The sequence below is a fragment of the Capricornis sumatraensis genome, chromosome 3, assembly GCF_032405125.1.
Source record: "Capricornis sumatraensis isolate serow.1 chromosome 3, serow.2, whole genome shotgun sequence".
Lineage (NCBI taxonomy): Eukaryota > Metazoa > Chordata > Mammalia > Artiodactyla > Bovidae > Capricornis > Capricornis sumatraensis.
In genome coordinates, this window is record NC_091071.1 from 70883881 (window position 1) to 70899878 (window position 15998).

At 34.9% G+C, this 15998-nt stretch overlaps 1 protein-coding gene and 1 pseudogene across 1 annotated transcript in view; both read right to left on the reverse strand.

Annotated features, from left to right (window-relative positions):
* Positions 1 to 15998, reverse strand: part of UBR3 (ubiquitin protein ligase E3 component n-recognin 3) — a 196147-nt gene that overhangs the window by 149546 nt on the left and 30603 nt on the right. The window contains exons 2-4 of the mRNA XM_068967177.1: positions 9344 to 9483; positions 6227 to 6385; positions 451 to 594 (exon numbers count right to left, since the gene is read on the reverse strand). Of these exons, the coding sequence (XP_068823278.1) occupies positions 451 to 594; positions 6227 to 6385; positions 9344 to 9483 (443 nt within the window). The remainder of the gene's footprint in view (positions 1 to 450; positions 595 to 6226; positions 6386 to 9343; positions 9484 to 15998) is intronic.
* Positions 11938 to 12422, reverse strand: LOC138076422 (small ribosomal subunit protein eS24 pseudogene; annotated as a pseudogene).

The window sequence follows — 15998 nt, forward strand, 5'->3', positions numbered from 1 at the left end:
ATTCTAACAGTTATCTTGGCAGAATTCAACATTTATCTTTAATAAATCTGGGCCCAATCAGTTTATATGTCAATAGGAAACCTCCAGTGAAAACCCAGATTTAATAATCACAAATAATGTTTCAGAAGGACTGCTTTCTTTTCTTTTTAAACCATGGTTTACTAAAACATTGAACTACTAAAGTTTTGGGCTACTCTTAAATAGCAACTGCTACATTTTTCATGAGTTCAAATTAGAACCTTTGATAAACTAACTGAATCCCTTTGAAGAAAAACAGAGAATCTTCTTTGACTAATCTATCCTTTCTTGCTTACAAATTTTTACTACTTTTATTACTTTCCTTACAAAGAATGACACAGCACTTAAATTTCTTCAATGAGTAAAGCTTGAGGGGTTTCTTGTTTTAATACAGAAAAGTTACCATTGTTCAAGTTAAGTATTTAAACAAACCTTGAACTGCCAGAGTGCTAGCGCCAGCAGATGGCTCTTGTATACCGTATACAAGTTTATCCTCAGGATATGTAAGTCCAGAGCTCTTCAAAGCTATAAGGTATTTTTCATGACTTTTCCTTGCACAAGCATTTTCTCCAAGACCTAATATTTTAAAGTACATTTAAAAATCAGAAAAAAAAATATTCCGTTCAAAACATAAGTACAGCCACCTCAATAAATAATGTATACACATATAAAATATATGACTATTCTAATTGGAGGGGAAACCTTAGAATTAATAATATAAAATAGCTATCAGTCACTTCTGTGCTCAAGTTTGGTATTAATAATATACAGCATGTTTATAGCAAATAATGAAATCCAGTAAGTAATTGAGCATCTTAAAGATGCCAGAGATTATATACAAAACACAGGGGGTTCAAAGATTAATAAAACATGATTTCTATCTTCAAGTAACTTTTATTGTGAAGAAAGGCAGATAATATGGTAAGTGACAAATCTGTAGCAGACTTCACCACTGGGTTTCACAATCTGTGCTCTTATAATACCATGCAACCAGACTTAGCCAAAGCAAAGTTTTGGGAAAGGCTTCCTAGGGAAAAGAGTGGAATTTTCAAATGTTATAACTGAGACTATTCTTAATTTCTGTTTTGCCAAGCATAAAATGTTTTTATAATGACACTGAAGTAATTAAAAGTATAACTTGTACAGAAGTATCACTTAAAACAAATTTATCCCAAAATTTTGAGAAGTTTAGGTTCTAGAATTAAATAATCCTAGACATTTCACTTAGCATTCGATCATATTAATAACAAGTTTGTCTTCTATTTTGATTTCTAATATATTATGGAGAATAGAAAAATAATAAAAGAAAAATACTGACATTTGAAAGTTCTTTAAAAGAAAAAATTATTCTCTGGAAGCCAAGTTACCATGTCATTTGCCACCTCTTAAACAGAAGCCTGGCGGGCTACTGTCTATGGCATCACAAAGAGTCAAGACACAATTGAGTGACTAAGCAAACATATACACACGCACACACACAAACGGAGACTACACATCTTTAATTAAGGTTTCAATCTCTCTGATTATAAAAATATATAGTAAATGAGTTTCTTTAATATTTGCTGAGCTTTCCTCAATTTCCTCTCTTTGCTAGTCTCAATAATTAGAAGAGAATAGCTTTGTTTTTTTAAATCTCTGCCCAATCTCTGGCCTAATTAAAAAAAAAAAAAAAAAGAAAAGAAAACTTTCAGCACAGATTAAACAGGAATACATCTATCCTTCAATTCAAGTCCAAAATTAAAAGCAACCACAGTTAATAAAAAATAAAGGACTTAAAGGGTCCTACATAAGAAATGACTAAATATCTCCTGAAAAACAAAAATCATGTGTTTATCTCAGTAACGATAAATGAAATTTTTGTAATGCTTTTAATTAACAAAATATATTGCAGAGACTTCTCTGGTGGTCCCGTGGTTGAGAATCCCTGCTTTCCCGGCAAAGGTGCAGGTTCACTCTTTGCTCATGGAACTAAGATCCCGCATTCCAGGCAGTGTGGCCAAAAGAACACAAAACTTTCCTTTAATTATTTCTTAATTTAGTTGATCATATTTTCCTTTAACTTCCTGAACATATATGTAATAGTTTTTTAATCTCTTTATCTGCTAAATTCAACATCTAGGCCATTTCAAGGTCAATTTCTATTAGTGGCCTTTTTCTTGGCTATACAGCACAATTTCTTTTTTGTCTGTCTAACAGTTTTTATTGTATACTGGACATTCTGATGACACATTATCAAAGATTTTGGATTCTGCTATCTTCCTTTGAAGAGTGTTAATTTTAATTCTGCAAGACTTACAGCCTGATCACATAGAATTTCTGAAGACTCGGTTTTATAGTTTGTAAGGGGCAAATCCCTTACTATTTTACAGTGGAAGTAACAAACAGATTCAACAGATTAGATCTGAGAGACAGAGTGCCTGAAGAACTACGGACGGAGGTTCGTGACACTGTACAGGAGGCAGCAATCAAGACCATCCCCAAGAAAAAGAAATGCAAAAAGGCAAAATGATTGTCTGATGAGGCTTTACAATGGGGAGGGAGGAGAAGAGGGGTTAAGGATGGGGAACACGTGTATACCTGTGGCAGATTCATGTTGATATATGGCAAAACCAGTGCAATATTGTAAAGTAATTAACCTCCAATTAAATAAATTTATATTAAAAAAATAAATTACAATTTTTTCAAAAAGAGCTGTTAAAAGAAGAGAAGAGAAAGGCAAAGGAGAAAAGGAAAGATACACCCATTTGAATGCATAGTTTCAAACAACAGCAAGGAAAGATAAGAAAGCCTTCCTCAGCGATCAGTGCAAAGAAACAGAGGAAAACAACAGAATGGTAAAGACTAGAGATCTCTTCAAGAAAATTAGACATAACCTATGGAACATTTCATGCAAAGATGGGCACAATAAAGGACAGAAATGGTATGGACCTAACACAAGCAGAAGATATTAAGAAGAGGTGGCAAGAATACACAGAAGAACTATACAAAAAAGATTTTCATGACACAGCTAACCACGATGGCGTGATCACTCTCTAGAGCCAGACATCCTGAATGTGAAGTCAAGTGGGCCTTAGGAAGCATCACTACGAACAAAGCTACTGGAGGTGATGGAATTCCAGTTGAGCTATTTCAAACCCTAAAAGATGATGCTGTGAAAGTGCTGCACTCAATATGCCAGCAAATTCGGAAAACTCAGCAGTGGCCACAGGACTGGAAAAGGTCAGTTTTCATTCCAATCCCAAAGAAAGGCAATGCCAAAGAATGCTCAAACTACTGCACAATTACACTCATCTCACACGCTAGTAAAGTAATGCTTAAAATTCTCCAAGCCAGGCTTCAACAGTACGTGAAGCAAGAACTTCCAGATAGTCAACCTGGATTTAGAAAAGGCAGAGGAACCAGAGATCAAATTGCCAACATCCACTGGATCATCAAAAAAGCAAAAGAGTTCCAGAAAAACATCTACTTTTGCTTTATTGATTACGCCAAAGCCTTTGACTGTGTGGTCACAACAAACTGTGGAAAATTCTCAAAGAGATGGGAATACTAGACCACCTTACCTGCCTCCTGAGAAATCTGCATGCAGGTCAAGAAACAACAGTTAGAACTGGACATGGAACAACAGATTGGTTCCAAATCAGGAAAGGAGTACGTCAAGGCTGTATATTGTCATCCTGCTTATTTAACTTATATGCAGAGTATATCATGCGAAATGCCAGCCTAGATGAACCACAAGCTGAAATCAAGATTGCCAGAAGTATCAATAATCTCAGATATGCAGATAACATCACCCTTATGGCAGAAAGCGAAGAACTAAAGAGCCTCTTGATGAAAGTGAAAGAGAAGAGTGAAAAAGTTGGCTTAAAGTTCAAAAATCAGAAAACTAAGTGATAGTCCCATCACTTCATGGCAAACAGATGGAGAAACAATGGAAACAGTGACAGACTTTATTTTGGGGGGCTCCAAAATCACTGCAGATGGTGACTGCAGCAATGAAATTAAAAGATGCTTTGCTCCTTGGAAGAAAAGCTATGACCAACCTAGACAGCATATTCAAAAGCAGAGACATTACTTTACCAACAAAGGTCCATCTAGTCAAAGCTATGGTTTTTCCAGTAGTCATGTATGGAATGAGAGTTGGACTATAAAGAATACTGAGCACCGAAGAATTAATGCTTTTGAACTGTGGTGTTGGAGAAGACTCTTGAAAGTCCCTTGGACTGCAAGGAGACACAATCAGTCCATCCTAAAGGAAATCAGTCCTGAATATTTATTGGAAGAACTGATGCTGAAGTTGAAACTCCAATACTTTGACCACCTGATGCAAAGAACTGACTCACTGGAAAAGACTCTGATGCTGGGAAAGACTGAAGGTTGGAGGAGGAGGGGACAACAGAGGATGAGATGGTTGGATGGCATCACCAACACGGTGGACATGAGTTTCAGTAGGATCCAGGAGTTGGTGATGGACAGGGAAGCCTGGAGTGCTGCAGTCCATGGGGTCGCAAAGAATCAGACATGACTGAGTGAATGAACTGAACTGAAGGGGCAAATTTATGGAAAGCCCAAGATTTTTTGGGCTTCCCTGGTAGCTCAGATGGTAAAAAATCTGCCTATAATGCAGGAGACCCGGCTTTGATCCCTGGGTTGAGAAGATTCTCTGGACAAGGGAATGGCAACCCAATCCCTTTCTTTCCCAAGTATTCTTGCCTGGAAAATTCCATGGACAGAGTAGCCTGGCAGACTACAGTCCATGGGGTCGCAAAGAGTCGAACACGATGGAACAATTTACACTTTCACTTTCAAGATTCTTTAAAAGCCCTATTAATTGGCAGGAATAATCTCCAAACTCTGTCAAGGTTCTAGGCTTCATTAAGGCTGACCTGGAATAGAACTTACTTTAAGGTATATGGCCTTCTGGTGTGTCAACTTGATGGCTAGTGTATTAATAAGGTCTCTCCAGTTCAGTTGAGCTGATACTCCAATGTCTCCCAACACTGCCTAATTTCCATTATCTCTATTATATTTATCTTTACTATCTGCCATTAACCCCACAGCACTCTTTAGTAAGTCTTAGGTAGTCTCATCCTATATATGTGTATCTCAGTTCTCAGCCAAGCACTTTCAGGTTCCTCATACATCTGACCCACAAACTTGCTATTCTGCCCCAAAGATTCCACAGGTGCCCTAAACTGTGACCTCTGCCCCCTTAACTCAGCTGGACCACCACACTCTGCTTCAATGCCAGCCCTCCACGTTACAGTCAGAAAGTTTTCCCCAGAGATTCAGAGAATTGTGAGGCCCAGCTCATGCTTTTCATTTCTCTAAAAGGTTTATAGTCCTGTGTTTCCTGTTGTCTAATGTCTGAAAACAATTGCCTCACATTTATTTCCGGTTTTATGTTATGACATAAGGGCTAGCAATTTTTTGGTATGGAGGTTTTGTTAATGTCACCTCCCCTCACCAGACCATAAGTTTTGCAAGGGCAGGGATAGGAATATTTGGTTTACTATGTACCTTCCCCACCCAAGCTCTAATATATAGCCCGAAGCCAATCAGATAAGACTATCTATAAATAACACATGATTAACAATACACATAAAAACTTCACCACTCTAAAGAAGGAAGATAAATTTCAATTTTCAAAATATGCTGTTCATAAAAAATATTATTTAAAAGCACAAAGAACATTATTTAAAATATTCATAAGATTTTAAAGTAATTGATATATTTACCAAACTATAAATTTGAGCTAAGTTACCAAGATGTAAAAACTATTTTACATTACAGTACAAACATATCTAACAACTTTAAGTTTCATAACTTAAATTCTACATCACTATAAAATCCGAGGTTATACACACAAAAGTTTAGGGATACCAAACATGAAGACACAAGAATGATGGCTATTACTGTTTGGAGAAAGGGAGGTAGAGTATAATATAAATACGTCACACCGAGCTTGGGAAGTCTGGGTTCTAGTCCCAACTCCAAAATCAGTTGATCGTGATGTCTTAAACTGGTCATTTAATCTTTCTAGGGTTCAGTTTCTTTATCCATAATATAAGAAGTATTCTTAATAACTTTTAGCTTTAGCATTCTACTAAAATAATCTACATTTTACTTTTAAGTTTTAGAATACATAATTTTTCATTATTACAGTAATATAAGTAAATTTTAACTTTCTTCTCTTTGAAATTTCACTCACCAGAAGTCAGATCTTTGTAGTTTTGCTGGTTTGTTAAAACCTGAGTAAGAACAGACCGCATTGCTCCTCCCATTTTAGTTAGATCTTCTAAAAAGGAAATTTGAGGTTCCAAAAGCTGAAGGACTTTATTAAGGTCTTTCTCTGATGGAACATCAGCTGCTAAAAAAAAAAAAAAAAAAAAAAGCAAGCAATTTTCTTTAATATATTTTGCTAAGAATAATATTTTATTCCCTTAAAAACACAGTAACTTAGATAAGAGCATTTTATAATCAAAAAGTTAATTTAAGAACTCTTCAGAAAGCAGGCACCTACTCAGCACCCAGCTAGGGTAGGCTTGTTTAGGAATTCAGTCCTCTGAGAAAAGACTGATGGAGAAAAGAGATGACTTCATAAGGTACGAGATGTCCCAAATGGCTCAGACAGTAGAGAATATGTCTACAATGCAGGAGACCTGGGTTCAATCCCTGGGTCAGGAAGATCCCCTGAAGAAGGAAATGGCAACCTACTCCAATATTCTTGCCTAAAGAATTCCATGGAGAGAGGAGCCTGGTGGGCCACAGTCCATGGGGTTGTAAAGAGTTAGAAATGACTAAGCGACTTTCACTCACTCACACACTCACTCATAAAGTATTAATCACTTAATCTGTATAAAATGCATTCAACTTAGGGTTCTATGCTTACAGATATATACATGTAATCAAAAGATTATCTCAAAATTAGATGAACAGAGTTTAAGAAAAAGTTAAGATTACTCTCTAAAAACAAGACAGAAATCAAATATATTCAGATATTATAAGAATATCAGGACAAACATATGTCAGTTCTAAATTAAAATCTGTGTAGCAAATAATCCATCCTTTATCATATTCCAAAAATAAAGACTCATGTTAGCTAAAGGTCAAAGCAACTAATTAGAAAAATATGGATGTTTTTACCAGAACAATTTTAAAATACCAGGCAAGATATGCTGGTAGAGGGGAATAGAAGAAATCTAGAAATCTGGACAGCAACTTAAAAAGAATAGTTAAGAGGAAAAGAAGAAAAAGATGTCTTAGAAAAACTGAGGCCTAAAAGAAAGAAATGAAGAGAGAGATTTAGAGCTTCATCGTAACTGGTTAAAAGAAGAATGCATATAAGGGAGCTAACGGGGGCCTGTGTGCCCAAAGGAGACATCAAGTTCCTTAAACACTTATTGAGTATCTACTATATGACAGGCATTGAGAAGCAAAACTAAGTAAGACACAGTTCCTACCCCCAAGGAACCCCCAACCTAGTTCAAAGATAATCTGTGAATAAAATTCCAGATAACTCCAAGTCATGGAATCCAAACCAAAAACCTTACTTTCTCAGTGGAAAACCATACTGTGTATTATTCTTCTTTCTATTCTCCCCAATGACTTAGGTCACAACATAGTAGAAATTTAATTAACACTTGTTTTTGACTTCCAGGGCCTCTAACACAAGCTCTGACAGAAAGGATGGTAAAGTGAAATGGAAAACAGAATTCCAGGTAACTGTCAAACCATAAAATTATCTCAGTTTCCATTATCTCAGATTAGATGATTTCAAGTACTCTCTTTAATCTTTCTTTTTTCTCTTTAATTTCAAACAGTGATCTATGCACAAATGAATGTAGTAGTTTACTTTTGCACAGACATAAGAAATTAATGCTGAGTACAAGCAATAATACAGAGAGAAAAACTTTATGAACCTAAGTTCACAAAATTCATCTTAAAACAAAAAAAGTGCTTCCATTCATTTCTTTATGTTTTCGGATAATGGTAACATAATTATCAAAGCTATGTACCTATGTCATCCACCTCTTGTAACTGCTAAGTGTCACCAAGGAAAATATAAATACAATATATACTCATATTAATTACTCTTTGATTAAACTAATGGTAAGCTTTAAGATTTGCATAATGTGATTTGTACCTATTATTTTTCTAAAATAGCACACTTGCAGCATAAAATGTGAATATCCAAAAAAATTTGTTAACTAACATATGTGAAATAAAATGGAAGGAAATTTCAATAACACTGCTGGTCTCCAGTTCCTTCATTCCAAAGAGAAAGCAGTTTGGGACTAAATCAAAACAATATTCCTTTCTCTATTTTAATGCATACCAGAAGTATTTGACAAAAGACTGTAAATTCTGCTTAAAATGTAGAAGTGAGGAACTATAAGTATTTGCTCACAATGCAAATAACATAATAGTTTTAGAAATGATGACAATACTGTAATTCTTCACACTTCTAGATGCAAGAGAGAAGATAAAACATGTGTGCCATAGTTTCAAATTGGATTTAAAATTACTTACAGTATTAAATAATTTAAAAGCTCTAAAAGTAATGCAAATGCAATCCCTTAAATGATAAAAATGCAAATATCTCTAGAAAGGCAAAAGACATCATAAAAAGTTAATGTTTGGTTCATACCACTAATTGATATCTGTAATTCACAATGTCAGGTTAAGAACTTTAATAAATGATATCTAAATCGAGACATTTAACTAAAGCATATTAATCAAGATTGTGACTACATCTTAAAAAGTAAGAATAATATCAGTAATTTGCATGTTTCTTTTCTCTTTTCAGTACAATCAGGATACTCACAGAGATACATTCTACCAACAATATGGGAATAAGCAATTTGTTCCCTAAGTTGTTATATACAGAGGGGAATAAATATATATACCTCTACAAAAAAGGAGGAGGGAGAGAGATTGGTGAAATAGTTTATCTCCTAAAAATCTAAGTTAAAGTCAAACACTTTCAGGACTTCTTAATTCTGCTCTATCACAATACAATCACAAATCAAATCACTTCAATCCCATAAAATAATTATTTCCTCTTCTGCAGAAGGCCAAATAAGTTTGATCAGAGACATTTACAACCGAGCAAAAGAGACTGCCACACTGTGCCTACTACAAGGTTATCTATGAGGTCATATAATTGATATTTAGTGTGCTTTTATTTAGCATATCATAGTCATCACATAAAAAACATTAAGCCAAAAAAAAAAAAAAATCTGAAAAAATTCACCTCATTGTTAACGCTAAACTCTGTTAATTGAGAACTTAAAAAGAGTACTAACAAAAAGTAGATTAAACATACCTGGTTCATTATAGCCTTCTCTTAAATACTGAATAAGACAAAAAATAAATCTTGGAAGAACAAATTCAGACATCATCAGTAAGTCTTTGGGGACACAGGGAATATTTGAACTTGATTTAATTTGATGCCTTTTGCAAAACCTGTAATAGGAAAAAGAAAAAAAAATTAATGGTGCTGTCAAATCTGCTAAGAATATATTAATTCAATTTACAATATCCATAAAAAGAATGTGGGTCAATATCAAAAGGAATATTACTCTTTTTATGATTTTAAGGCACCAAGTTAAAAGAATATAGTTTTAACTGGTCTTTAAATAAAAATTGGCACTGAGGAAGATTTCTTCCTAGTAAAACATCATACCAGTTACATTTCAACTAGAATATAAAAAGAAAATCTCATTACCAACTTTATACTTTTTAACTGCAATTTATTAGTTTCAAAGATTAATTTATTACTTTCACTCTTTATAAATCATTAAGTACAAATTGATTATTTCCCAAACTTGGGAATTATAACTTGGAATTATTTTAAAAACTTGCATTTTTCATTCTTTAACTATTTTGAACTTATTGCATTAATGAATAGATAAGGGATACAAATACTTAAAGTTTATTTGAAAAGTATATACACTTAAGTATGCACATTTCTTCTGATCTTATTTATACTAATTTTAAAGTATGACTGGTATATTTGAGCAAAACTGAAGTAAACTATTTTATATTTATAATCTGAATAGTCATAAATAAGATATTTTGTGACCAAACACAAAGTAAACACACTAAACATAAAACATACCTAGAAAGAAACTTATTACAACAGATGGAGAAACTATTTTAGCTGAAAAACATAAAAAATAGAGGACAGAGAAAAACCACATTTCCAAATGGAAAAAACTTTAAAAAAAAAAGTCTCTCTCACCAAACGCAATGACATTAGATTTAAATTTCAATGGGACTAATCACAAACTAATTCTAAAGTTCAAATGGAAAATCATATGTGTGAAAGAAAATAAGTAAAACATCTGACAAAATGATTAATGACAGTGACCTACACTTTAAAACAGGACAAATCCAATATAATTTAAAATATGTAGTAATGTCTCCATAATGACCCATATGAGAAAAGAACCAAAAAAAGAGTGGATATATGCATATATATATAACTGATTCACTTTGCTGTCAACTATACTCCAATAAAAATTTTTTTAATAAAAACAAAATAAAATCTGTGATAATATGATATCAATAAACCACAATGGATTCCAGAAACAGACTATGTAATACCTAAGTCAATTAATGTAGGGGGGTAGAAGATTTTCAATAAATTGCTAAAGGACTAATTGATTACATGCAGGAAATAAATTTGATCCTTATCTTATACCATATACAAACTATATTCCACACAGATGAAAAATCAAGCAGGAAAAAATTTACCAGGAAGAAAATAAAATATTATTTATATTATCTCAAAGAACAGAAGTCAAAGTAAGATTTATAACCAAAAGTCATAGAAGAAAGATAAAAATTGGCTAAACAAATTAAAAGTTTCTATGCAGAAAACAATTACAAGCTGGAAAAAATATTTATAACATATAAAAGATTGACATATATGATCTTTAAACTCTTGAAAAATGGGTTAAAAAGAAAATAATTCATAAAAAAGCAACCAAGGTCAGGGGCAATTCACAAAAGAAGTGAATGACCAACAAACCATATGAAAAGATGTTCAAGTTCTGCAATAATCAAATGATTGAAGTTTATTAAAACCAAAAATGAGCAATTAGAAAAGCACCATTTTTTGATACCTATAAAATAACTGACCCATGTAATGGAGTCATTAAAGAATGGCTTAAAGAAAAATTTTACACTTAGAGAACAGACTGTTACATTGATATCAATCTTAGTATCACCAGAGGAGGGGAAAAAAAAGAAATCAGATGCTATGATGCTTCTGAAGTACACAGTGCCATTTACAAGAGTTTTTACCAAACAAGTTGAACCTAAATGACACTAGAGCTAAGTAGTGAAGTCTCTAGAGCTAAGAGATAAAGAAACAAGTTAAATGACACCATAAGAAAGCAAACAGAAAAATCATGAAAGTAGAACATTATATAGGAAAGTGACTCCACTGCAGCTGATCACTGCAACCTGTCAGTGGCTGAGAGAAAAGGGAGGGAGAAGGAGCACCAGCTAAAGAGCCTGAGAGACCCAGCAGCCAAATGTCACATGCGAACGGATTCTAACCTAAACCAACCTGAAAAAGGCATGTTTTAGAAAACAGAAGTCCAATTAAGAACTGAGTACTTAAAAAAAAAAAAAAAAGAACTGAGTACTAGTTTGTTAAATAATTTTATTAGGTAAGATAATGGCATTGTGGTTATGTAAGAAAATGTTCATGGATATTTAACAGTAATAAGGAATTAACTTTGTTTAGGTATGACAACAGCGTTGTGGTTATCACTGAATAGGACAGTCTTTTTTTTTTGAACATGTGATCTTGGGCTGTTTAATTCTGTTAAATAGCAAACCAATTTACAACACTCCCAGGAAACTTCAAATATACTCCAAACAGCCAGACATGTAAAAGGTCTTAGTTTATTTTCTCTTTCATGAAAAATCTGCACAATCACCACAGATACAGTCACTGCAGAATCTTTACTCCTTCTTTTTGCCAGCGCCAACGTTGGCCTTTGCAGTCCCCCTGACTTTCTTCATTCTGTTCTTGCGTTCCTTTCGCTGTTTTCTTGAGGTCTTTTTCTTCTCATACAGGCCATGTCTTGCAAGCCTATGTTTGGGCTCATTCTTCTTCGCGTAATCCAAGGAATCGTAAATCATGCCGAAGCCAGTTGTCTTGCCACCACTAAAATGAGTTCTGAATCCAAATACAAAGATGACATCTGGTGTGGTCTTGTACATTTTGGCTAGTTTTTCCCGAATTGCTGTTTTAGGTACTGTTGCCTTTCCAGGGTGAAGAACATCGATGACCATTTGTTTCCGCTGAAGCAGTCGGTTGGTTATGAACTTCCTAGTCCGGATAGTTACTGTGTCGTTCATGATGGCGGCTGATCTTCAACCAGCCAGGGAGGAAAAGAGCTGAATAGGACAGTCTTATCTTTTAGATTTCTCTATATAAATGTTTATGAATAAAATGCTACAATGTATGAGACTAGCTTCAAAATAATTTGGTTGTGTGAAGGAAAATAAGTAGGAGTATACCAAGCCCAGCTTGAGTTGTTAACTGTAGAAACTGGGAGACTGATAAGGGGTTTTGTTATATTATGCTTATTAAGCAGAATGTGGGCCAATGTCAAAGCCAATAAAGTACCACCAGTTTCAGATTTTTAAGACATCAAGAAAAAGGAATGTAGTTTAAATTGGTCCTTAACAAAACATCACCAAAGGAGTTTTTTCCTAATAAAATATTGTATCAATTAAGTTACACCCATTGCTTTTAGACCTGTATGAAATTTTCTCCACTAAAGGGCTAAAAAAAATTTTTAAGAAAGAAAATACATTTTTTTAAAGATGAATACTGAAGCATACCGGGGGGTGATCAAATATGTTTGGAATTTGTTTCAAAACACTTTGGCAAAACAGAAAAAAGAGGCAAAGGAGGCAAATGAGTCAAAAAAACATTGAGTCCGATGATGGGTTCAAAGTTCTATCTTTACCTTTGTGTATGGCTGAAATTTTTGATAACATAAAAGTGTTTTTTCTTCTTGCAGATTAGGGAAAATTCACTTTATTAACTCACTGGAAAGCATGTTCAGAAAATTGTTATCATACACATGGAAGAGTAAATAGATCCAGTTTGGGATAACATTTTAACAATATCTATTAATACTTTGGGCTTCCCTGGAGGCTCAGACGGTAAAGAATCTGACTGCAATGGAGCAGACGTGGGTTCAAGCTCTGGGTTGGGATGGTCCCCTGAAGGAGAGCATGACAACCCACTCCAGTAATCTTGCCTGGAGAAGCCCATGGACAGAGGAGCCTGGCGAACTACATTCTATGGGTGGCAAAGAGTTAGATACAAATGAGCAACAAATGAGCAACAAATAAGCCCAGTGCAGCATCAACACTTTAGGTATTCATACCTTAGCTAAGCATTTCTCTTTCTTATAACTAGACAGAAATAATTCTAAATTTGCAAGAATATATCTACAGATATATTCACTGTACCACAGTTTGTAATGCAAAAATGTTAGGAATTACTCATGTAATAGAATAAAGATTAACCAAAATTCTGTAGATCAATAAAAAACACAATTTGTTATAAAGAATGAGGTAGATCAACAAGTACTGAGTGGAATTATATTTAAAATAAGTTAGAAAAGAATTGTACACCATACATATATATGTACATATATATAAAATAATCTTTTATAAATAAAATTTTGGAAAAAGAATAGAAAAGAATATAACATCTGTAAGAAGAAAAATATTTAGAAAAATATATACCAAACTTGGTAGAAATTAACTGAAAATGGGATACAGCATACTTTTACTGTCTACATTAATTGTACCTACAATGTTTAAAATCTGTAAGATAAATATATGTATACTGTGTAATCAAAAGGAAAAAACCTACCCCCAAAATAAACAATAAGTTATGCCATTCATTTGGCTTTAGTTCCACAATTTGAACATTCATTCTTAACCTTTTTTGGCTAATAGACCCTTTTCAGACTCTAATGAAAGTTATAACTCTTTCTTAAGGAGAAATACACACAAACACACAAAAATGAAACAGAGTGCTCACATACTACTTAAGTCTATCTACCCTTAAAGCAGAGCCTCCAAACATCAGGTCAACAGATTATAGTGTAGAGATAGGTAGACTGCCTCAGTCCTCACACAGATAGACAGGCAGGGTCTGAGCAGCCTCCTCAGCTGCTTCTGTTTCCCATCCAAATATCATTTCCATATTTATCATAGAATGAAAAAAGTTAGGAAAAAAAAAAGTTACACCCTAATAGGGCTTCCCTGGTGGCTCAGCTGGTAAAGAATCCGCCTTCAATACAGGAGACCTAGGTTCGATCCCTGGGTTGGGAAGATCCCCTGGAGAAGGGAGTGGCTACTCGGTCCAGTATTCTGGCCTGGAGAATTTCATGGACGGGATAGTCCATGGGGTCACAGAGTCAGGCAGGGCTGAGCAACTTTCACTTTTCACTTTCACTTTTCAGTACACCTAAAAGTTCAAATCTTTATTTAAAGGGAAATAGGAACTTAAGAACGTCTTTCAGATAGGGTACACAAAATCTAAGTAAAATCAAAGAAACTTTTAAAATTCTCCCCTAAATCTAACATAATTTAACTGAAGTGCTTACAAGCATGAATGTAGAAACAGAAAGCTTTCTTAGACGCTTTCTGTTTACGAAAGAAATGAATTCAAAAGAACTACTGAATGGAGAGTGAAGAACATTTCAGCCCAGTTCAGTTGCTCAGTCGTGTCCGACTCTTTGCAACCCCATGAACCAGAGCACACCAGGCCTCCCTGTCCATCACCAACTCCCAGAGTCCACCCAAACCCATGTCCATCGAGTCAGTGATGCCATCTAGCCATCTCATCCTCTGTCGTCACCTTCTCCTCCTACCCTCAATCTTTCCCAGCATGAGGGTCTTTTCAATGAGTCAGCTCTTCGCATGAGGTGGCCAAAGGATTGCAGTTTCAAATTCAACATCAGTCCTTCCAATGAACACCCAGGACTGATCTTACAGTCCAAGAGACTCTCAAGAGTCTTCTCCAACACCACAGTTCAAAAGCATCAATTCTTGGGCTCTCAGCTTTCTTCACAGTCCAACTCTCACATCCATACATGACTACTGGGAAAACCACTGCCTTGACTAGACAGACCTTTGTTGGCAAAGTAATGTCTCTGCTTTTGAATATGCTATCTAGGTTGGTCATAACTTTCCTTCCAAGGAGTAAGCGTCTTTTAATTTCATGGCTGCAATCACCATCTGCAGTGATTTTGGAGCCCAGAAAAATAGTCTGACACTGTTTCCACTGTTTCCCCATCTATCTGCCATGAAGTGATGGGACCAGATGCCATGATCTTAGTTTTCTGAATGTTGAGCTTTAAGCCAACTTTTTCACTCTCCTCTTTCATTTTCATCAAGAGGCTCTTTAGTTCTTCTTCGCTTTTCTGCCATGAGAGTGGTGTCATCTGTGTATCTGAGGTTATTGATATTTCTCCCAGCAATCTTGATTCCAGCTTGTGTTTCTTCCAGTCCAGCGTTTCTCATGATGTACTCTGCATATAAGTTAAATAAGCAGGGTGACAATATACAGCCTTGAGGTACTCCTTTTCCTATTTGGAACCAGTCTGTTGTTCCCTGTCCAGTTCTAACTGTTGCTTCCTGACCTGCATAAAGGTTTCTCAAGAGGCAGGTCAGGTCAGTGTCAAATGGCTTTGAGGAATAACATTTCAACCTGGAACAAAGGTGAAGGAACAGCAAGAATGGTCTAAGCAACTTAGAAACTGAGGTTACAAAAATAACTATAACATACTATACGTGTGTGCTAAGTCACTTCAGTCGTGTCTGACTCTTTGCGACCCCATGGACTGTAGCCCACCAGGCTCCTCTGTCCATGGAATTCTCCAGGCAAGAATACTGGAGTGGGTTGCCAATTCCTTCTCCAATAAGACACT